The following is a 23533-nucleotide window of genomic DNA, read 5'->3' as shown; positions in this document are numbered from 1 at the left end:
ATAGAGAAGATGCTGCCTCTCACTGTGCCTTTTGCTTCTGGTAGGGGATCCTCTCTCTGAAGCATGAGCGAGAAGAGGAGAGAGGTGAGGTGCTCTCTCCTAGATACAGTCCCTAGAAAGTGGAAGAGAATGAATGAGTAGATGGATCCCCATTATCAGAGCTGGCCAAGCACCCAGCAAGAGGGAGACATGTTTCAGTCTGTGAAGGACTCCCATAAAAGAAACTCCTCTTCTGGTGTAAACAGCAGTTACAAGCAGACTTTCTTATCTGGGGCGTAGCCTGCAAAGTATCCTCCTCATACTGTCGTCATACTGCCGTACTAGGAACTCGTCTACTGAACACACCTGGCCCTTTCTAAGACACATGGCAAAAAGAGTCTCTTGGAAAACCACAGCCCATTGTGCATGACCTGGTGTGGAGCAGCCTCTAAGTGTAAACATGTTAGGAGCTGGATGAACCCATATTCAACACGTTCAGCTTCTGTGACTGAAAACAAGCTGTCAATAAGATGGAATTGACCTACCTACTCAAAGCTACCTGTGTTCTCTAGCATATAGAATTAGAAAAATATAACTCATTAAACCTCTTTAAAAGGTATTTTGCAGAGCCTGCAGGAGGAGATTAAATCTCACAACACAAAAAAAATCAAGGAGAAAGCTGAGGATGAGTTGTACCCACAGGACTATTCACAATTCAGGGGTTTAACAATAAGTGCAACAAACAACCTACTACCAGGCAAAACAGCTGCAGTGATGCTTGTGGCCTTCACCTTCTAAGTGGGGACCAACCACTGGCAACACCAGTAACCCCCCCAATACATGTGGACAGGACTAACGACCATGGCTCAGGGGTCCTGGCTGTATTGGTGCAGACACCTGGGTTGTTAAGCAATCCAAACTGTCTTTGAGTCATATTCAAACTCATCAAGTCTGGGGCGAAGTCTTATCCATCACAGCTCAAGTGCTTTCTGAAAGCCACGGATGACAGAGAAGCTGTCTTCCTCCAGGAGAATGTTCAAACCACTCCATAAGAAAAAAAAGAACTGAAGGCCATGTACCTTCCAACTCCTACATTTAACTCAATGGAGAAACAGCTCATAACATTTTTTTGTATGTTTTTTTCTTTTTCTCAGTGAAGAACTTGCTACCAATTAAAAGTGTTTTCTTGAAGGAGCTGGTAAGGATTACATCTTCGTGAGGATTTACCTCTTATATCAACCTGAACTGCAAATTCTACTCAGTTGCAAAATATAAAAGTAATCCAAGAAAAGGATATCGTCCAAGAAAGCCCATGGGCTTGTTGGTTATATTTTGCTAGTCCTTTGCTACCGTGTGATAATTTTTCTAATTACCATGTGGCAGGAGTAATTGCTTACACCAAAGAGTAACTTACTTTACTGGCCCTGCACTAGGAAGGTCTCTCTGACTGAAAGGTTCAGCCTTTCTAAAAACTGACCACTAGTGCTAAAGGCTGCCTGTTTATTTTGAGAAAGCTCAGAAAATAATATTTTAAATACTTCTAATTTCTCAGGGGACTTTTGATGGACTAAGAAATTTCTGATCTTTATCTTTTGAAGTTCTTATAAGTAGGAATACCCAATATTTTTACTTTATTTTACTAAAAATATGCAGTTTAGAAGGCATATTCTTAGACAATTCAGAAACGTGAGGGGTGTGCCCTCTTATTAAAAGTAATCCCACTCAAGAAATGGCATTACAAACATTAAATTTTTGAAATACAATGTTACCAGCTCACCACTATCATCATAAAGACAATAATAAAAAAAAAGTTTTTAATTAAATTAATGGTCAGGAGAAAAGGAACAAAGTACCTCATTTAAGAGCTAGAAAGTTCAAACCATTCCATTGTAAACTCTGTATTACTTCTCTTGGGAAAAAGAAATTTCTATTTCTGTTCTTTAAAGAAGTTGATAGGAAGTTGGCCAAGAGGAAAAGAGTAATTATACCAAATGGCACGATTGTAATGAGTATAAATATGAGTTAAAATAGAAATCAGTAACAGCCTACCAAAAAAAATACGCTTCACTGGAATCTGAAGAGACAGGCTGTATCCACACTTTGGAATTTAAAATAAGGACTAAATACTTCTGCTTTGAGTACCTAAATGCAGTTACATATAGCCTTTGCTATTATCATTACAATGGGAATTCTTTTATTGATTCAAATGACAGCTAGTTTAGAGCTCTAGCAATGGTGAAATACCTGTTTAGACCCTTATGGCAGAGGTTTGAGTTTCAGAGATGAATACTCAGAGGGAAGAAAAATACCCATAACTCCTTTAAATTCATGAATAAAGCATGTCGAGTTGCAGGCTAAAATACACGTAGCATTTCTATGTGGTTTTCATAGCCATGATTTCACTTTTTTTTTCAGCCTCTTTTTTTAGCATTAAGTTCTAGGGTGTCTCATGGTTGCTGAGCTCTGCAGGCTATTGCTCTTGCTCAGTAGTCTTAGAGGAAAGCCTCTGATTTTAAAAAAGGATGGAGCCCATCAGGTAATCAAATTGCTATATCGACCTAAAGAAATGTTACAGTCAAAGGAAGGATCTACGCATGTTGCTTCGAGTTCATGAATAATTCCAAGTCCAGCAACCAGAAATAGCTCAGAAAATGAGAAGGAGTTTAGATCAGAGCTAAGGGGAAAAAATACCACAGGGAGCCAAGAAAATAGGATCACTGAAAAGCTACTGAAATAGTTCCAGCAGCTTTATGCAAGGAAATAACGTTAGCAGAGAGAAACAAATGGAACCCTGACCATATCAAAGCAAAAAACAAAGGTCACAAGGAGTGGGATTACCTTACCCGAGCCATCTAATAGCTGCACGACCATCTTGCAAATCACTGATGCACTTTGTCCTCGGGGCTATCAAAACTTCACAAATGAATGTAAAACACAGCCCTTTGCTCTTTGTTTGTGACTAACAAGATGAGCAGGAAGAGAGGGGAGATGAACTGCATTATGTGAGGTCCTTCTTGCGTGGGGCTGAGGCAGGGTGGTTGCATGCTAAAACATGCCTCCTTGTCCCATCAGAGGACTTTATTGTCCAAAGCTGTAAAAGGGACCTTTCTGGCATGCTAAAATTCACCTACAGAAAAAGAAATAGGCAAAGAAGACATTTCAGCAAATAGTCTTAATGAGTGCTTTCTTCTGTATTGATGGGAATGACCCTTTTCTGTGGTGTTTGAGAGAGGAACCAGTGGCATATGTAAGCTGCAAACGCAACCAGATTGCCACAGCAGCAGCTCTAGGTGTGCCTAAACAAAGCAACTTGACCATGAAATTGGCAGTAAAGTTCATTTGCAATATTTTGAAGGTAACTGCGATAGGAATCTGCGTAAGATTTCATTTCGGTACAGAAGTAGGATAAAATACAACCAAAGCCTGACACTTATTACAACTAAACCAAAGTTATCTTTTTTCATCCCGTCACTGCTGCCACTGGACATAGCAACAAACTGATTAAACTTGACTTCCCTAAATGCTGAAACTTTTCTCTCAAAGTAATCAAGAATCAGCTACCAAGAAGATAAAAAATACTCAAAACACAAAAACTACAACATTAGCCTCTCTGAGCATTTTTGACAAAATACATTTCCTCTGTCCTTCAACTGATGGGGAACAGCATTGTAATTTTTAAGTACCTATCTCTTTTGGGCAAAGTAGCTGTACAATATCCTACAGGGGTTACTGATCTGCTTCTGTCAAGTCAAATGCCATACAGTCGTTAAACTGAACTGCAGACTTTGCCACACAATTCTAATTTTCAAAAATCTCTATTCAAATGATTTGAATTCGCAAGGCAAAGACTGGCCTGAATCATGACATGTGGCTGAGTACCTCAAGCTTTACAAGGTTTGTGGTGGTGCTCAAAATGACAAATACTTGTCCCTGGAGTTGTTCAAGGCCAAGTGGGATGAGGCTTTGAGCAGCTTCAACTAGTGGAAAGTATCCCTGCCCTTGGCATGGGGTTGGAACTGGATGATCTTTAAAGTCCCTTCCAATCCAAACCATTCTATGATTCTATACTTCTGCCACAAAGGGAGGAAGCAAAAAACCAAAAGACACACACTTGCAGATGCTTAAACATAAACATAAAGAAATGGAGTTGGATATACAAGTGCAATGATAATGCAAAAATCTGAAATAAATGAATACTCACAAGAGAAGAACACCTTAATCTGTTTGATAAACACAGGGAATAGCTGTACTAGCTCAGAGCAACTGAATTCTAAAATTATCACCCATCTTCACATAGGCATGCAATTTTAATTTTTTTCACATAGGGCCCAATGTCCAAAGAAAGCTGAGGAAAAGGAAAACAAATGAAAACAACCCCAAAGAAAAATATTGCCAAAAAGCATCTTTCTTGAGCCTTTGTGCACTGCCAGAAAATGTATTAGTGAACTGATGCCTGTCTTGCTGCTTAGTGAACTGGCTGTTCTGCCAACTTGAGATGAATAGGAGAAAGAAGGATCAGTTCACTGGAACTACAGGATCTCCTTATTTTCTTTTAGGCCTATGCGGAGCACAAGCATATTGAGTTCATAAGGAAAACAATGTTTGACTCACATGACAGAAAGACATAGAAAGCCAAACCTACCATAGTAATTTGAGTACTTTCCTAGAGTCAAACAATGCAGGCAAAATGCTGTTCTTATTTTAATGAGACACACAATAAAGATAAAAGAAAATAGCTCCTGAAATCTAGCTTTTTTATATGTGTAACTTAGCAGAAGGACTTTGAAGGAAAGGAAGCTACAAAACTGAGCCTCATGAGTCCCTCTTTACTTCTCTATATCATATCTACTTCTCTCCAAGGGGTTCTAGATAAGCCAAAGACTGACAATCATAGAAGAAAGAAAGAAAGAAATTGCTCTTATTAATTCAGATGCAGGAGCAGGCAGCAAATCCCATCTTAAGTGCCACAACAGGTCACTAGAAGACAACCTCTCACCCTTGTGGCTATAAACCAGCAGACAATTACTTTGGGGCTGTAAATATTAATGAAAGCTTTAGTCATCTCACTGTTCTATTTCTCAACAGGGTACAATTCAGATTTAAACAGCCTAAGTTCCATACAAGTGTCTGCATCTGGATTTTCCTTCAGGCTGAACCCAAACTTCAAGGCTATTTACCGAATAAAACCACTGTGCTAGTGTAAGGGGAGCATCCTGTTTTGCTGGTGAAGGGGAGGGGGAGAAGGAAAAGGTCTTTCAATACTGGTTCAAATAGCTTCCACTGCCCGTCCATCCATCCATCCATCCATCCATCCATCCATCCATTCATCCATCCATCCATGTGTCTGTGCACTTGCACTGCTGACTGCTTAGCTTGTGCATCTGAATTTTTAGCAGTGTTAACATTTTAAGCAGATTGGAAAGTAAAATGAGAATTATAAGATGCCATAAAGCTCTATAGCAGAATGACACACATTTCAGCTGATGGAGAAGAAACAACATTTCTAATGACGTTATTTATTTATTTACTTTAAAAAAGCAGGGTTGGCAGTCTCCATTTTAAAAAAACATTGGAGCTGAACACATGCTGTGTCAGATAGTATCTGAATATTGGAAATGTCAAAGCAGCATTACCCAATGGATGGATAAAAAGAGATAAAACCAGTGCCATAATCCTTATGACATGGACTGCTGATGCTGGGCACCGTGGCTATGGATGTGAATATATGGATCACAAGTACCCAAGAGAAGCTTGCTAATACATGGACTGTGGATGCAGTAGACCACAGAGGCATTTCCAGGCTTGACTCATTTGTCAAGTTGTAATGAATGAGTATTCTAATTATTTATCTTAAGGTCCCCAATGCACTGAAGTCTGCCTACCAGCATTTCCACATGTTGATTCTTGAATCTGTGTTAAAAGGATAATTAACATTTAGGACACTGGTATTTGTGTTGCCGCTGTACATCCTTCTGCCCACAGTTGAAGATGAAGAATGTTATTATCAACATTTCTAACAAAACTTAGACATGCCTTTCTTGAAATGACCTGATATTTTCAGTGTTACAAGGAAAGATTTAAAATACTTATTTATTATCTGTTATTTCAAACAGATAATCAACTTCTTTTACAAAATAAAAATCATTCTGCTACAAAAATTTCCCAAGATAAAATAAGTAATTGGATCAATTTTGATTTTATACCCTGCACTTCTATTGCACAAAGCCATTAGACTAATGGCCTGGAAAATGTCATAGAAAAGATGACAGAGGGCAAGATATTTCTCTTAAATAAGGGAGGACGTCTGCTGAACTGCAATACTAAACTTGTCATCCTAGTCTTGAGCTGCACAGCTCAGGACAGGATGAAGGGAAGAGAAGATTTGAAGTATACCTTACATCCTTTTTAAAATGTCCTAAGTAAAAGATATACTGGGCCCTCCCTGCACAAAATGTTGTACATCTTAAATAGCAAACCCTGGGCTTTAGAGGTTCAGTAAATAGCTGAGACTGACTTTCTCTTCCAGTTAGGGGCAAAGAAATGGGTGCAACAGTAATCTGTTAGCTAAAACAAGGTCCTGTGCACCTCTCACTCCAGTCCATCTCCTGACAAGCACACAATAAAGCATACATATGCATAAACCTGCCCTCCTCTTCTCTTTGGTCACTTAGAACACAATTTTACATGGGGGACGGTGGAGGAGCTGGGAAATTGTCTGGCTTTTATTCCTTAGTCATATTTTCAAAGCTTCAAAATTTCTACTGTCTATACAGAGAAAACCTGCAGAGGCTGTCTGTCAGGTCTGGTCATATTTGTGTTTTTTCTCACTTGGGACACAGAGCTTTCCTTCACAGGGGAGCAGTACTTGCCAATGAGATCCCTCCAAACAGCACACCTTCATGATGGTTGATAGGCACTATGATTTTGGGAGTGTATTTTAGATGGGGTGGCCTTGGCATAAGCAAGCCAGAATGATATGTCTACTGATTCCAAAGAAGCTACAGCAGGTGGTTTTATAATGACTGATTTTATCTTTGATTTAAATTATATTGCATGTTCATTGTTTTTAGAGCAACAGAAATAATTAATACTCTTTTGAATCTAAGAGTCTGATCCAAAGGCCAAAGCTCAGCTAGATCTGCCTCATCTTCAGTAAGATGGACCCAAATCCAGGAAAGACAGGGAGAGATGACAGCGACATGATCAAACATTACCTTATTCCTCTCTGCCTAATTCTTCCTGAGACAAGAAGATGAAAAGCAACAGACCAGTGAAGATTCATGTCACTTCACAAGAGCCAAAACCCAGCAAGAGCACAGTCTTCCAGCTCATATGGATGATTAGAACACCATTATTTTCTGAGAAACATGCAAATCAGTCACAGAAGAAAAATAGGGCCTCCAAGTATGTCCCAACTTCACCCCTTTTCAGCTTTGTTGCATGCATCTACATAATCACAAATGTCACACTACCCTTCAGTTTCCAAGAAAGAAATTGCAACACATAGCCAGAGCCAGTTTAACCACTCTGGTGCTGCCCTTCAATTGCCCCAGTTCCCAGATACTTGGTTTTGGCTAATGGATTTGGGAAGATGTGCAAGATATGGCACGATTGATTTAACCAACTACAAACACATCCAATTAATCTTAGACATCCTAGCAGACCATTAGCGAAGTGGTGCCACATACACTTACACTGTGCTTCTGAAATGGCTTCTGGCTAATTGGGGGCTGAATAAGGTGACAACAACAGGAAATCAAATTGGGTATTGTCTGATAACAAACAATAGAATCTTAGGTGATATAAAGGAATAGCTGCACATTTACTACCAGCCACTGAAATGGATCAAGAAATAAAACCTCGCAATACAAACATTTATGTACATTTATGAAAATCTACCTCTTTTGCTGAAGTAGCAGCAATGAATGATAATATTAAAAATACAACAGTATACTCAATGGATTAGTTTTGCTTATCAGTCAAGAAGACCATAAATGAACTCTGCTGCATGGTATGAGATATGATATAATACATGTTATGATGTGATCTCTCATTTCTAAACAGCTGCTGAAGGTAACATAATAGCACAAACTGATATAAGTAGTAGTGGTCAAAAACTAAAAGAAAATAAAAAGTCAAGCATTAAGAGAAGAAAGGATGAGATGTCACATGCTGAAATACTGAATCTTCTGATCTCTTCCTGACATACCCAGTATTTCTTTGCTGCTTAGCTCTGACAGGCCATGATGATATTAATGAACAAAATTCCAATATGGATGTAAAGCGAAGTACTTCCATGTAACTAATTTTCTTCTAAAGAATCCCAAGTTTTAAAAAAGAAAGAGGCCAATTGTGCAAACCATCCTCTAAGAAACATCTCTAAGCAATTAAGGCAAATACGCAGAAATGACAAAACAAAGAAATGGAAACCAACTGCTCACCTGGGCAGGGATTAAAGCATAAAATAGGACATAGGGCACATAGGGACAGTGCAAAAAAAAAAAAAAAAAGGCACAGAAAGCTATGCTTCTCCAGCCAGGTCATTATCAGATGGTTTGAAGAGAACTTCCTTCTCCATGACCTATGCCATTGTTCACATTGTCCCTTTTTTCATGCATTGCTTCCCTGCTTTACAGGTGGAAAACTTGTGGCCTTGCATCATTCGTCAAATACTTCTGTATTGTATTTCTGATGTATCTAACTTGATATGGAAGAATCAAGACTAGGCATACTGCTCAAGATGACAACAAATAGTAGAGCATTATTGTTAAGTACAGGAAAACCACTGTATTGCTTTCATCATACTTGATAGCATTTTATCTGCTTTTTTGAACTCTCCACAAGGAAGAGGAGACAGGAATGAAACAGGCCAGCTATCTGCTCTCTAAAGACCAGAAGAATTGAGGTGTCCTCTTATCACTGTCCTTATATCAACACTGTATAATAGAAATGAGAGGATGATGAGCCATTGTGATCAATTCCACCATTTCTGTTGGTTTTGTTCCTAAAACTCCTCATATCAATGACACAGATACACAGAGTTCTTGGAAAAGGTGGCTAACATTTCTCCATTAGGGACATAGGAGTTTTTACCGGAAATCAAGGGACTTGGACATCTGCTTGCATAAGCTTGACCCTATCTTGTATACGCCTTTCTCCTTACAGTCTCAGTCAATAATGTAAATCATATTGCAGTTTTTGACAAGGAATCTTCCAGGGCTTTTCAAAGTAAGCGTAGAGAACTGCTGGGTGACAACATGTACAAGCCTGGCCATGAACTTCTCATTGCCAGCACAGACTTGCCTGGAATTGTACACAAATGGCTTATTTCGTGGCCAGCAGTTTTGCTACAAGCAGCTTAACAGAATATGATCTAGTCACTATAGGGATGCACAGGAGTAGTTAATGACTTGCCACTTTCTTGGTGGGTTTTCTTCAAATTTATTTTGGGACATAAAGGTAGAAGAAGTAATCATAGAATCATTAGGTTGGAAAAGACCTTAGAGATCATCAACTCCAACCATACCTGTCTACTACTAAATCACATCCCTCCTCTTTTTCCCCATCCCTTTTTTTATCTTTTACCACAGACTAGCCAACTGAAATAACTGCTAGTATTTAAGCAAAGCCTCACATTTCTCCAGTCAGCCATTCACATGTGCTAGTCTTAGCATGCAAGCCAGAGATATGCCCGCTTGTAGCCTCAACTGACCTTTTTTCTTCCTTTTGTCTTCCTCCCTGCTCTCCTCCCTGCCTGCAGGCCCTGTACAACCACACCAGCCCAGTGCAGCCCTGTCTGCCTCTGATCTCAGGTCAAAACCACAAGTAATTGATTAGTTTCTATTAGTTCCTAATGTGCAAGCCACACTGCCAAGGAGCGTAGCAATGGGACTCTACTGTCCCCACTCCCTGTAAAGGAAAGGTAAATGATCCTGTCTTGCCTGCTTTGGGATTTTGCCATATGGAAGTTACCATGAATAGGAATCACACCTTCAACCTAGAAGAGCAGGTTTATTCTCAGCCCGCAAAACACTGAGGGTGAGTATCTTCCCAAGCAGAAAGCAATGCTGGTGGGAACAGTGTCCCACCTGGCTCCCCAGCAGCCTGTTGGGATGCAGAATATCCTTCCTTGACCTCATCACCTTTCTCTGGCATAGCACTGTATTCACCCAAAGCAAACACTATGGAGTTCAACTGACAAAAATGAAAAAAAAATTATTTTGTGATCTGTGCTGTCAAGGAAACATATTTTACTCTGCAATGAAAGCCCATGCCTTCCTCCCCACCCCCTTTCTTTAAGGTAACTATCCCTCAGAGACTAAAGACACACATTGCATAATTATATCAGCTGCTGAAACCTCAAATATGTTTTTCAGCTTCCCACACTTCACAGCAGGACCAGGTACGGTGTTTTTTTGCCTACTTTTCCATTCTGTGCAGTCTAATTTTTTTCCTCCAAAGTATTTTAGGATTTATAACAAATACAATTGTAAATGACTGCAATGTCTCATAGCCACATACTGTGCTCAGTCTAGAGATGGTAATGGAAGAGCAGTTACCATTTGAAATAATGTGAGAATTAGTGGAGGAAAACTTATTTTCATACACAGATCTTGCAGGTCTTATGGCTTGTCTAAAAGATAAGTATTTAATTTAAATATTACTTTTGTGGGAAGCAAAATAATCACCTCAGAGACAATCTCTTCAGTGATGATAAAGTAAATGTTCTCAAAGTTCCTGGTTGAAAAAAATAAGTCTTCAATTCCAGGTGGGATTCACACACATACCATACACACATACAACCCCCCCGCCCCGATTCTCCTTTCCACTTGGAAAATATATTTATTTGGAAGCTCTAGAAGGAGAATGGCACCAAGAAAACCAAGTATTGGAATTTCTACAGCAACAATATCACAGTTTACACTGATTTTCATGTATATATAAGCTAATGAAACATTTCTGCTTAAGCAGCATAACCGTCAAAAAGAGGAGCATACAAAACCAGACTGGGTTTGAGCTGTGAATAGAACCTTTTGGGTATATTAATTCTTAATATTATTAGTATTTCCACTACACTTATATCTATAGTCCCCAAAAAACTGCAGCCCCCACAGTCCTTGGCACTTGGAACGCAAATGGCAAGAGACAGCCCATTTCCGCACTCCCACTGGAGGACTCACAGTCTATTTACAGACCAGCAGGCAAGTGGAAGGAAATTCCACTGTCTCCATTTTGTAGACAAGGAACTTTGGTATGGAGCAATACATGGATGGACTTCACACAGAGATCCTCTGTAGAGGTGGGATCTGAGCTGAGAACTCCTGAGCTGAGAATCCTCATCTGCTACCCATAAAAACCCCTACTTTTCTCTGTGCAGTCACTCTCTTCCAATTTACTCTTAGATTAATTGCTTTCCGTTTGTCATATCCTCTGCATGAAAATCAGAAATATCTTCAATTGCTCCACTTGCTCTCCTGGTTAGGTCATTTCTTTCTAGCCACACTAAAGTAGAGATGTAGCTAAACCATATCCCAGATCCAGCCTCTGACTTCTGCAAGAGACTGAGATTTGCCGTCAGTTTTCAGTTTACAAAGACCTTAAATGCAGCCAAAATCTCCTCTCCCTGTATTTGTTCCTCTAACTACTGTTCACTCGCTCACCAGTCACATCATCTGCCATGACCCAGCACTGCCACAACCCTCACAGAGGCCACAGAAATCAGTACATTGAGAAGCACTCTGTACATACCAGGAGGTGTTTAGCATCACACAGTTCTAGTGCACCTCAGTCTCTGGTAGTTCTAGTTCCTTCTACTTATCAGTCACTGTCCCACGTTTACATTCAGTATTTTCATTCCTTCTTTCATGTTTCTGGTGCTTCCAAAATACCTCCACTTGTACTGTCCTCTCACTTGTCTGTCTTTTCTTGGGACTTTTGCAATGCTTCACCATCCTGCTTCTCCCAACATCTCCCTCACAGCCCTCCTCTGGACATATCCAGAGCTCAGCCCTGACTGTTCTTTTATTCCTGGAGGTGACTCAGATGTTCCTACACTTGACCTCTCCCTCTTGGTTCAGTCTATCATGTCTGATTGCTTCTCCAGCATCCTGTCCTGGATGCCCCGTGGCCACTCAAACTTCACAGGAAGATTTTCAGTCCTGAAAAATGTGTCAGAGTCAAGCCAGTGAGAGTGCCCAGACAGCATAGTTGGGATTGGAGTTTCTTTACTTTCTGAAAGAAACTTCTAGCTGTGCATTCTGGTGGGGAGGAAAGGATTTAGGCTGTACCAGCATCACATCCTTTTAAAATTATGTCCATAAAAGTTATTTCACGAAGTGGAGTAAAATCCTGCCCCATAGAAGGAGGGGGTAAAAACTGATGAGATGCTTTGGAAGCCTGCTGTCTGGAAGCCTTTCTGCTCTATTCTTTACCTCTCTAAGGTTACTATATTAAGTCTCGTAAAGTGCCATACCCTTGGAGTATCTAACAGTTTGAAGCTAAATAGTCAACATGAAAAAAGGGAACTAAAGTCCTTAAATACATATCTATTAGCCTGTTAAGAGGTACAAGTAACTGGAGTTACACATTCATAAGCATCCATGCAAGCACATGTGTGCATTAAAAGGGAGGAATACAATGCCCTTTTTTTACTGTGCTAAGATTTTGAGTACAAGGTCGCAAAAAACAACTCAGCAAATGATGTTGATGTGATTGAGTTTTAAGGCAATTCCATTAATCTAGGAAAGCATATTTTTAACAAATGGCTTCATTTGCTTTTAAGGATATATAAACTACGCTAACAGCGTAAAGTACCTGCTGCTGCACATAGCCATTCATTAATCTGTGTGTCTTGCTGTCACGAACAGCACATAAGAGGAACGAAAACACTCAACATTTTGCATAGCATTCATCCGAATCTTCCCTCTGCTGTAATGGCATAAGCAGTAAGAGTGCTTAACCCACTGTGGTTTTCCAGGTTTCTCAGGCTATATATTCCCTTTCCACTGAAAGCAATTCTCTTCAGCTTTAGTTCCTTTTTAATCAAAGGAGACTATAATCACACTGGCAGGATGTTAATTCTGAAGAGACATTAGCAAAACCACAGTTACTTCATTAAACTGCAGACCTCTGTTTGACAAAGGACTATCAGATGTTCTTTTGCACACACCAAACAAAAGCAGATTTGGCTAATAATGATAATAATTATAACGATGATGACACCAACCTCAGCAACATAAGCTGAAAAATGAAGTCCCAACAACTAATGAGAGCAGCTCAGAAAATTATAACAATTTCATATTCACATTTATCACCAAAAAAAGCCTTTCCCTGACCTTCAGAAAATGAGATTTGTCTGTCACATCAGTTAACAGGGAGTCCTAAGTAACATGTAAAACCACGCAGCAAAACGAAGTAATACAACATTGAACAAGAACGCAGGATAACATCTGTGAGGCTGGTTTTGCCTGAACATTTTTATGCTCCTTCTAGCTTCCAGGTTCTACTCGCTGACTTTGGCAAAATCTAAATAATTTGTCATCGTTGCCTTCAAGTATTTGCATTCCCAGAAACATAAAAAGCATATACTTACCTGTAGAAACCCTTGTGATTGATTATACTGTCACTCTCTGAATACCCTCTGGAGGTTTTGCTCAGTCCCAAAAGGAGAGGGGGAAGGGATGGGAACAGTTGTCTGATGAAGAACGCTATATTAATTCCAATAAAAACATGATTTCCCACACACATTTGACAGCATGGTGAAAATCACACTAGCTGAATTCCAGGTAAACCAATCCTTCCAAATATTGAGTTGAGTCAAGCAAACTCTATTGCAGCACGATGAGAAAAAAGTTGATAGAACAAGGCAGATCTAAAATTCTTAGGAACGGTAACAGAACACAATCAATACACACAGCAATTTCTATAGCAACTGGGGGGAAAAAGCATGGGGAAAAAAGAAAAGAGAGTTGGTTCCTTAACTGTTAGCACAAAGCTTCTGTGGCAAATGAGGGAACCTGTCCCTCTTGGCACCTCTCTGATCGACAGGCTGAATCGATCCCCAGTGCATTCCTCCCGCTCTCCCTTTCCTCTTTTCCTGGGATCTGTGGAGGGGCAAACCGAGCATCCCAGCCTCTGTCAGGAGCGCACAGATGTACACACACCCCCCTGCAAGCAAACACGCTCCCCTGCCTCTCTCCTACACCCACAGGATCTCAGCACTCACCGTCACGGGCTTCCTCCCCGCGACTGCAGTTGCTGCAAATGTGTTTGATCTCCTTGCCTATGTGACAGTGTATCACAAAAGAGACATTGTTGTTAGTGGTGGCGGGCTCCTTCAGTGGCTTCATCCTCACTAGATAGAAAGCTTTTTTTTTAGGTTTCTCTCCACTCATGTCTGAGACCGAGACCTGGCTGCAGCCAGAAGAAGAAAAAGCAAGCATCCTAGGCTGCCCGGCGTGCGTGCAATCCGCCATCCGCTCCCTCTCGCCTCAGCGTTTAGCTGCCACACACACAACAGAGATGAAGGGGAGGGCTGGGGGAGAGGAGGGGAGGCGGGAGGCAGAGCAGGCAGAAGCGCTGCCTCAGCCTTCCTGCCCTCCACGACCCTGCTCCTTAACCAATCCAGTTGGGCTTGGCTGGAGGATGCTCAGCATGTCCCCACTCTGGCCATGCCTGCAACCAGCCGTGGGCGCTAGGAACGCTTGGCGGCAAAGGGGAGCTCAGTACCGTCTTGGCTACTTTGCTGGATGCACGGATCCCACACAGAGCCTCCCTTTGCTTTCCACCTCCTCCCCCTGTTCTGCCAAGCTCCCTACACCTATGGGAGACCCACGCTGGGCTGTGGTCCTCTGGGTTGGTGGGCACAGACACTGGCCCCTAGCTGGACATGCTGTGATGCTCTAGCCCAGCAAACACGGCAACCTCGCCTTGGTGCTCAAGCAGCACGGCAGCCTGTCCCACCGCAATTAACATTTTACATTCACAGAACAGTGAACCAGCAGGCTGACAGTGGGCTGACACACACACACATACACCCACTCCCGTGTCCAGCTTTGGCTCTGAGGTGCCGGGCCTCTCTGCCCCAGGAAAACCAACGCCACTCCAGCAAACCTCTCCTGATTTTCTTTCTTGCTTTTTCTGCCCATTTCCTTCTTTTAGAAGACAGAGGATGTGCCTGTCCTGGCCTGTGTGGGGGTCACAAGGACAGCCATTGACAGCAACTGGCACTGCCTGGTGACTTCAGACCAAGCACCCCTGCAGCAGGATTCTCCTCCTAGGCTAAGGCTCACCAGAGGCTCCCAGAAAAGCGCAACTGGAATTTGTTCAGACTGCTAATCTGAGGGATGAATACCCCCTTCTTTGTCTCCCTTGTCTCCTACCCAAATTGCAGCAGCTCTGCAGCTCAACTCTATCTTCCCTGGGTGCCCACAGCCGGGGCAGAGCGCTTCCATACGTCCCCCAGCCCAAAGGGGATTATAATCCCTAGCCAGACGCTCTGTCAATCCCTTGCTGCCCAGCTGCCCCTAAAATGTGCTGTCTGTTTTCACAGCACAGTAAACAGTCCAAGCTGCCCAACCTGCCAAAGCAGCTCAGGGCAGTGCCTGTGACACAAAGAAAGCGGGGAGCTGTGGTGAGGATGCTAGCTTTGTGCTAGCTTTGGGAATGAAAGACAGGAGAAGAGCTATTCTAGTAGATATTACAGGAATGTGGGTGTTGCCCCTTTAAATCTCCAGCAAGACATCAGTTTGGCAGGCACTATGCAGAGAGAGTGCAATTGGGGCAGACGAAGCATGGCAAAGAATAACCCCATTCTCCTTATTTTTAGCTAAAGCCCTTGCCTGCTGTTAGAAGAAATCCATTCATTCTGCAATTCTTTACCATTTTCCACATATTGTTGCCACATGTTTTACAGCAATAAGAGGGCAAAACAGCCTTAATTCTCTTCAACTGCACATGAAGCACATGAAACAGCCAGTGAGACTTTTGCCTAAAGAAAGACTGAGCAGAAACTTCAGGATTCAGAGGCATGGTTTTCCATTTTTTCAAATGCACACATGCACACACACACACAGACCCACACGCAGGATGCATGCAATGAAATTGCTGACCTACTTGTTCTGCGTCATTCTGATGCAGGTCTGACGTTTCACCTGGTGCTCCTGGGAGCTGAAACCTTGAGATGTCACACACAGCAAAAATTGCAAGGCTTTACTCTTCTTAGCGGTGTTCACAAATCAAGCTAGGTGCTATCAGATCTCAGGGAAATATGGGCTGAGGCAGAATCATGCCATTCACTAAGCCATGCAAAGCATCCTGCACACTGGGCTATTTACATGGGTTTATGTCGAATACAGTCAGTCACCTCAGGTTAAGTATTGCCCCAAAGGACTTGATTTTGGATGTGTTGCTCATCTAAAATTCTTACATGTTTCATGTATGTGTTAGGAGAATAAGGAATTCAGAATTATTCAGGAACCAGCAGATGAACTCTCCAAATGTGTGTATCGTGTAGTTATGAGTTAATGCACTGAAAAGCTGTATCTTGAAATGCCTGATGCTGAGACAGTGTTTGCTACCTTACACGTTTGGAAATCAGACATGGAGAACAGTTTGATCCCCTACCAGTCATCCAGCAGTTCAGACATTTGGAATGGGTTTCCCTCAAACTGACTCATTGTCTTTGAGAACACCTTCAGTTTGGTTGTGATTCAGAAAATATTGAAGTAAGCAGAAGTCATGACCATAATTCACCTTCTGAACTTGCTTAGAGTTCACTGCTCTTTGTCACTGGTACCTGGCACTGCTGCATCACGAGGTCAGAAAGGAAAGCACATTCAAACGTGAACTTCATTGAATTTGGGAAATATGAGTGTTAATGAAATGCAGCATGAAGTCAAAACTGGAATAACATATCTGCTGTCTCAGGGCAGTATTGCGGTGCTGTGCCTCACCTGTTTTAGGAAACAAAACTAACATAAGAGATTCTGCAGAGCTGAAGACCAGCAAAGCTGGTCTTATTAGGCAAATGGTCTTGTAGTTAAGGAATTAGGTAGGACTTCAGACATGAAAAATTGGGTAGGACTTAGGACATGATAAATTGGGTTAGGTCATCAGTCTTTTGCATGGTCACCTTGGACAAATTACTTGCAACATCTTGATGTCTCAGCTCCTTGGCTAAAGAATGGTGATGCGAATGTTTCTGGTTTTCAGACAAATTTTATGAAATCATTTTGCAAAGTACTCTGAAGTGGTGTGTATATGACACTTACACAGACTTTTCAAATACAGAGACCTACCATTTAGAGCAAAATGAGAGAGGAAACAGGAAAAACATGTTCCATCAGGTTTAGTCTGAGCAATTCGCTCAGTTCAAATTTATTTTGTTTCATGGGATTATGATTCAACAATGTTTATCTATTCTCTTCCAATTATTTTTATTCTAAAACCATGAAATACAACTCAGATCTGAAAACCGACTTGGTATGCAAACCCCTGCATTTTTTACTAACTCTTGTTATTATCTCCAAAGCCCAAACAAGATTTAGAGAGGGACAGGAGCAACCCCTTTCTCATGCAGAGACTAAGTATGAAACTATTTCTACAGGTCAGGTGTAAAGCTCTTTACTAATTCCATACATCTTCAGGTGTATACTACAAAAGAACTACCAAACAGTATGGGACAGAGCTTTTGCAAGCAGATCCCAGAAGACTGCAGAAGCTCAGCTGCTCTGACATGTTTAGGGACATTTGAGAATTAAATAACTGGTCCAGTGAGTAGCACTGATTTTGTGTAGATAAGAAGCCCAAATTATCATGGAGAAAAGCCCAGTGCATTTTTGCTTGCAGGGGCTATGTATTTCGAATGCAAATAAGCCCTGAAACCAACTGCTAGTATGTCTCTCGCAACATGTGCTTCACTATAACATGCAAATTGCATTCATTCCTAAGAAATGCCTCATAAAGGATCTGAATTTGCCACAGCTCATAAAACAAAAATATGTTTAATTATGATCTGTGTAATTATGGTGAAAGCTGCCACTGCTAATCAGTTCCAGGACAAATAATGCAAAATGAACATACTACAGTATTTCTGCAGAAAATGACTTGCTTTGCCTTGGTTTTAAGTAAAAAAAAAAAAAAAATCATAACTTTTTCGCTACCCTAACATGTGGCTGCAAACTCTGGCATAATTTTACTGCAAACTGGACAACACAATCCATTAAGAGGATGTTAGACAGTTGGTTATTTGACAGTGAATTAATAAACTTACATCCTATTCCCAGCCTACAAGCGTTTCTTGTATAAGCTTGGGAAGCCATTTGTATCTTTGGTTCCTTCTGCCACAGCCTTTTCCATTAAGGAAAAGGTTGTCTGTAAAGAAGAGATGAAAGCAGCACCCGCTTTAAAAAGGTGATTACTGAGATATGGGTTCATATCTACATTAAAATCTTGGAGGCTTGTGTTTACATTTTTCCCCTCTGGACTATGTCTCCCACTGTCCCAAATGACCTGGCTGAGAGTCTTTGTTGGGTCACTGTGCCCTCAAACAATCTCTGTGAAAGCAAAAAGGGATGCTGGGACCAAGCAGCCAGAAGCAGGCAAGCTATTGGCTGCATACTCCACACCGCAGAAAAGATTACCTCTTACTTCTTTCTCTAAGCTGTGGCACTGTGCTAATGGTCAATGCCAGTCAGGACACTGCTGAAATCTGCCCTGAGCCCCTCAGCTGAACAACATGAAGGTTTCTGTGTGGGCAGGACAGGCCCTCTCCTGTTTCCAGCACAAACAGGAGGACATCAGAAATCCTATGGAAGCCTCTCAACCACATTTATTCAATACAAATTGGGGTTGTCTTGGGGAGCTGTAGTGTTTCCCTGAAGAAGCTGTGGCTAACAGAATTGCACTGTCTGGGTGAAAATGCCTGACAAATGCAAGTCTAACAAGGCAGGCTCACATCTTCTCAGCAGTTTTGTCTTTCTAACCAAACCACTGTGATTCATTTGTTTTGCAGTCTATTTAGGCAGTTATGTTTTTGCAGGGATGCCCCTGTACTTGGCAAATTTTTCTAAATATTTTACTTTTCTTCCTATTTCCTCTGCCCACTGTACTATGACTCCTAGTGAGAATTAAAAAAACCCAATAAATATAAGATAAATTAACTAATTACCAGCTGTTCTGGTGATTGATGCATACATCAATGTTGTATTACACATACTGAAACAAACTGATCGACTTGGAGTGAAGAGGAAAACACGAACAATTTGATCCACTGCTACAACAGAGGATTCGGCCACCAACACAGTGCTCTCTTTGGTAGCATCTCCTGTTCACTGCCAAAACCAGGCCCAAAAGCCACCTCAGGACAGCTGACATTTGCCAAATGAGTTTGTTGCCAGGTGGAGAATCCTTTTACTCGCAAGCCACAACTCAAACCCGGATACCCAAGTATTTTCTGTTTGCCAGGCAATTACTGCAGCGGGACTCTGACCCATGGCAGGGGCTCCAGGGTGCTAGGCTGACAGTATTTCTGTGTATTTCTGCTTACTGCATGGCACATCAGCGAAACTGGGAGGGCAAGGAGGAGGGAGAATCAGCCTGAGATTCCTGCAGGCCAAAATAGATGATGACCTTTTTAGTTCTGCAGCTATAAACACATTCTCAAGCAGCTACTACTCACAGTCACGAGCCCAGGAGAGCCAGGTGATGAGTATTGCACAAACAAAAACAAACTGAAGAGAGAAGAAAGAAAAGAAAATGCCCTTTCCTGGCCTCCCTATGTTCAGCAATGCTGCTGAAGCATCACATGGCTCACTCTTGCTCTACTTGCAGGGCTCTCCATATCCTATGCGCACACTTTGCCATGATGGAGATCTCTCCTTATGTAGGAGAAGCCCTGCTTAATTTCAATGGGATACCATATGGTGTGAGATAAAAATGAACAGAAAAGGTTACACACAAAAAACCACTCATGCTTAGAAACACTTGTTTGCTGCAAGTGTGAAGAACTGCTGATGGTAAAGGACTTCTAAGGATAAAATGGAAGATGTCATCGTACCCAGCAGGACAGATGGAAAGTTACTGAGCTGTCATTTGAATGCCCAAACATATATGTGTAATTAATACACAAAGGCTGATGAAGCTAAGAGTGAACACCAGCAATGAACCAATGTAGAGTCTGGATTTGTAAAACAGCTGTGCAAGCAACCATTAGCATTAGATGATGCTCAAAGGAAGAGACAATCTTCATGCTGAAATTACAGGTGAAGTTCTAAATCTAGCAAAACCACTGCAAGTCCTAGCACCAGAGCCACTAGTCACCAGTCCTAACAAGGTCATTAGCTCCCATCTTAGAAAACTCAATCTGAATTTTTATATCTAATTTAGATGTGGAGTGCCCTTGGGTTTTAGCAGTCCCTTTGGAGTACTTTGCAGATCCTGCAAAACTGGCTTTCCAGAGGAAGGGAAGCCTATGCCATTTTACCTTGATCACAGACACACAATAGAGCAGAGCCATGAACTGGGACTCAGTAACACTCCTGAACCCTCTGTGTAGATATAGCTGCAATCTTGAAGTTAACAAAAAAGTAGTTTCAAAAACCTCAGTATAATTATGAGACTGAAATCAAGGATCTGAATCAGGTTCTGCACATCATAACATATACTGAAAAACAATAGCACTGGTGACCTGGAGACTCAAAAACATGGAGTAGCTTCCTCTCTATTTACTTCCTTCTTGACATTGAAAGAATTAAGTCCAGTACATGCTGTGGATTTTCATAACCCACCACTAAACTATTTTGCCTTTTGCTCAAAAATAAAAACACAGTTCTGTAGCTACTGTTTTCCTCCCACCAAAACCAGAGCTGTCATATATAGGTGCAGAAAAATACTTATTAAAAAAGGCAACACAAAATCAAACCCATAGTCAGGTATCTGGCTGCATCCAATTCTTCAAAAGGTTATCGTCACCAACAGCACACGAAAGAAATACTTACTGAGAGGAGAAGGCAGAGTGTGCCTATGTGCACACCTGTACGTCTAGCAAGCCCCTGAGGGAAAACTGAGCGTGACTTATTCTTGTCAGAAATGCTTCTAGCCACAAAAAAAAAAGGAGGCAGAAGGTCCAGAAGAGCAGACCAAGGCCTTGGAGTAAATAAAGTGGAGCACTGGCCACCTCTGGGTGGCAAACAGGCAAAACTGCCTCATATGTCATGGCTTAGTTTTATACCTCTTCCTATGGATATAGAAACTAGGCACTTGCGGTTTTGCTGGTTCCAAGTAAAACTATATATCTGAAAAGCAAAACAAAGAAGGCAACTGGAGGGTTCCAGAGATACACATTTCACATTTAGAACACTAATATGAACAAAATCAAATGTTTCACTTGAAATAACATGGAAAACACACATTTGCAACATTCTACAGAGAAACCTGAAAAGTGTGGAACCAATCAAGTTCTGTGTGTGACAAAGTGATGCCTTGGAACAGCCTTTTTCTGGAGACTCCGGCATGCAACAAAAGCTTAGAAAAGCAGGTTACAGTCATCATCTTTCAGGTTGCCACTATTGTTTTCTTGCTGTTTTCTCAGGAATTGCACTGCTGAGAAAAATCTACTTGTAATTGCTAATGCCTGAAAATCTTGGGTGATTAACCTGAGACACCACAGAAAAACTCAATCTTTCTAGACTTGCTACTTGGGGTATCCTAAAATTCTTTCTCTCTTTTACAGCGTGTGGGATAGACAGGAACATCACAAAATCCCAGAGGTCTGACTTACCATTCTCTGTCACAGGCGCTCAAGGACTGAGCCATACACAACACAGCTCTGTCTGCCCTGTCTCCAGAAAGGTCTGAGTCATCTGGCTTCAAGGAGGATTTAAGAAAATAGGTCAAACTGAACTTTCCATCACCACAATTGCAATGAAGTCAATCAGCTTGCACAAGCATTGCTCTCAGCACAAATTGCCCCCGCACTTCTGTCTACATGACTAATCAAATTAATTCCTGATGATACCAAGTAGCATGGCTTGCCTAGGAATATACACCAACTAACATTTCCTGCTGATGATCTTTACTTTTATTGTTGCTTTTCAAGCTGAAATTATGGAGAAGGATCAGACTGTAGTTATCTCTAGTGAAGTAATACACGCAAAATAAGTAAGAGCATAGCTTGAAATTGGTACAGACCAAAATATTTATTTGAAATGAAACGGATAGCTATTTCCTCAGAAACTCCCTACTGGCTATTGAGATCACTAGCCTACCATAGACAAAGTTATGATCAGCATAATAGGGATGGCTGGATTTTTTGCCTTCAAAAATGACTCATATTAAGTCTCTTGCTTGTATTTCTGAACAGTTTACTTGAAGGTCAAGGATACAACTGTTCACGAAGCACACTTGTTTAGGGACTGCTTTCATACAAACACAAAAAAAAGGCAAATGAAGAATAATTAAGTTTTGCAGACTTGGCCCCGAAGAGCTCATTTGCATTAACATGGTTTTATACTCTTACCCAAACTTTCCAGGTCAATGGCCCAGGGCTTGCCATGTCTCTTGTGAGCCATGGGGTCAGCCACACAGGACTAATGAGTTTTCATTTCAGTTTAATAGCTCGCTAGGGTTCCTGTGGTTTCCAGTATTTGAGGCAATCTGAGAAAGCGATAAAATGTAAAAGCTTTGGAAGATGGACATGTGAGGAAAGCCAGATGGCAAGTCCTATAAAGTCAAGCCTTGACCAATCTCACATGGAAGATGTGAGGCTGAGCTGAAGGAGCAAGCTAAATGCTCATAAGGTCTAACAGAATTACAAATGAGTGGGCAGGCAGGCAGAGATGGAGAAGGTTAACATTAGATGAAGGGAAGTAATGTTCAGTAGGGAGAGGAAGCAGGTATAGGGAAAGAGGAGGAAAAGACAGAAGATTAAGAAAGCTGTGAATAAACATTCAAACTTTCAGGGTGCCTTTGAACTGACAGACTCTCCCAGTCTTCAGAGGCTTCCCCACCGCTGAAATGCACTTTGTAAATACACATGGACAATGCAGGAACCAGGAGTACTGGGGCAGCTGCAAAGGACAATTAAAAAACGTACACTGGCAAAACTGCAGGGGGAAGCTTTCATAAGCAACTGCCTCTACTGGGCCCGACAGCAGCACACACTGTTGATCTCCTCACTTCAATAAGCACTCACATTTTTCTCAAACTGGAAAAAAAAGACAACACAAATACCTAGGAATAACATGTGGTTTCTATGCATATCTCACAGTGAGCTAGCAGGTCGCTGTATTGAAATGAAGCAAGAAGCCTCTGACAATATAATAAGCATCTTTTTCAGTCTTTTCTTCCTCTGAACAGGCTCCTCTGAACAACAAAGAAATCTGCATGAGGAGCCTTTCACTTTCTCCAAAAAAAAGCAGCAAAAAAGGATCCTTCCTCTCCTCATTTTAGCTTCTATTGTCTTTACTACAGCCCAGACATTTTTCATCATCAGACTCCAATCCCTTAGTTTGCTGCTTGTACTTCGAGTGTGGACTGGTATGAAGGACAAAGCTCA

The 23533-nt window shown here is 41.4% G+C and overlaps 1 protein-coding gene across 7 annotated transcripts in view; it reads right to left on the bottom strand.

Moving 5' to 3' along the window:
* The window catches only part of PHACTR1 (phosphatase and actin regulator 1), a 314716-nt gene that overhangs the window by 140682 nt on the left and 150501 nt on the right, over positions 1-23533 (bottom strand). The window contains exon 1 of one of the 7 annotated variants that reach the window (XM_069853671.1): positions 14204-14478. The exons of 4 other annotated variants lie outside the window; for them this stretch is intronic. In XM_069853671.1, coding sequence (XP_069709772.1) covers positions 14204-14453 — 250 coding nt within the window. In that variant the 5' untranslated portion in view covers positions 14454-14478. Of the gene's footprint in view, positions 1-13570; positions 13871-13959; positions 14118-14203; positions 14479-23533 lie in introns of those variants that run through there. 2 more of the 7 variants (XM_069853673.1, XM_069853674.1) reach the window with 2 other exon arrangements.

The sequence above is a fragment of the Phaenicophaeus curvirostris genome, chromosome 3 (assembly GCF_032191515.1).
Source record: "Phaenicophaeus curvirostris isolate KB17595 chromosome 3, BPBGC_Pcur_1.0, whole genome shotgun sequence".
In the NCBI taxonomy this organism is placed as follows: domain Eukaryota; kingdom Metazoa; phylum Chordata; class Aves; order Cuculiformes; family Cuculidae; genus Phaenicophaeus; species Phaenicophaeus curvirostris.
The sequence above is the reverse complement of the archived record's forward strand: the minus strand, read 5'-3'. Positions and strand labels throughout refer to the sequence as shown.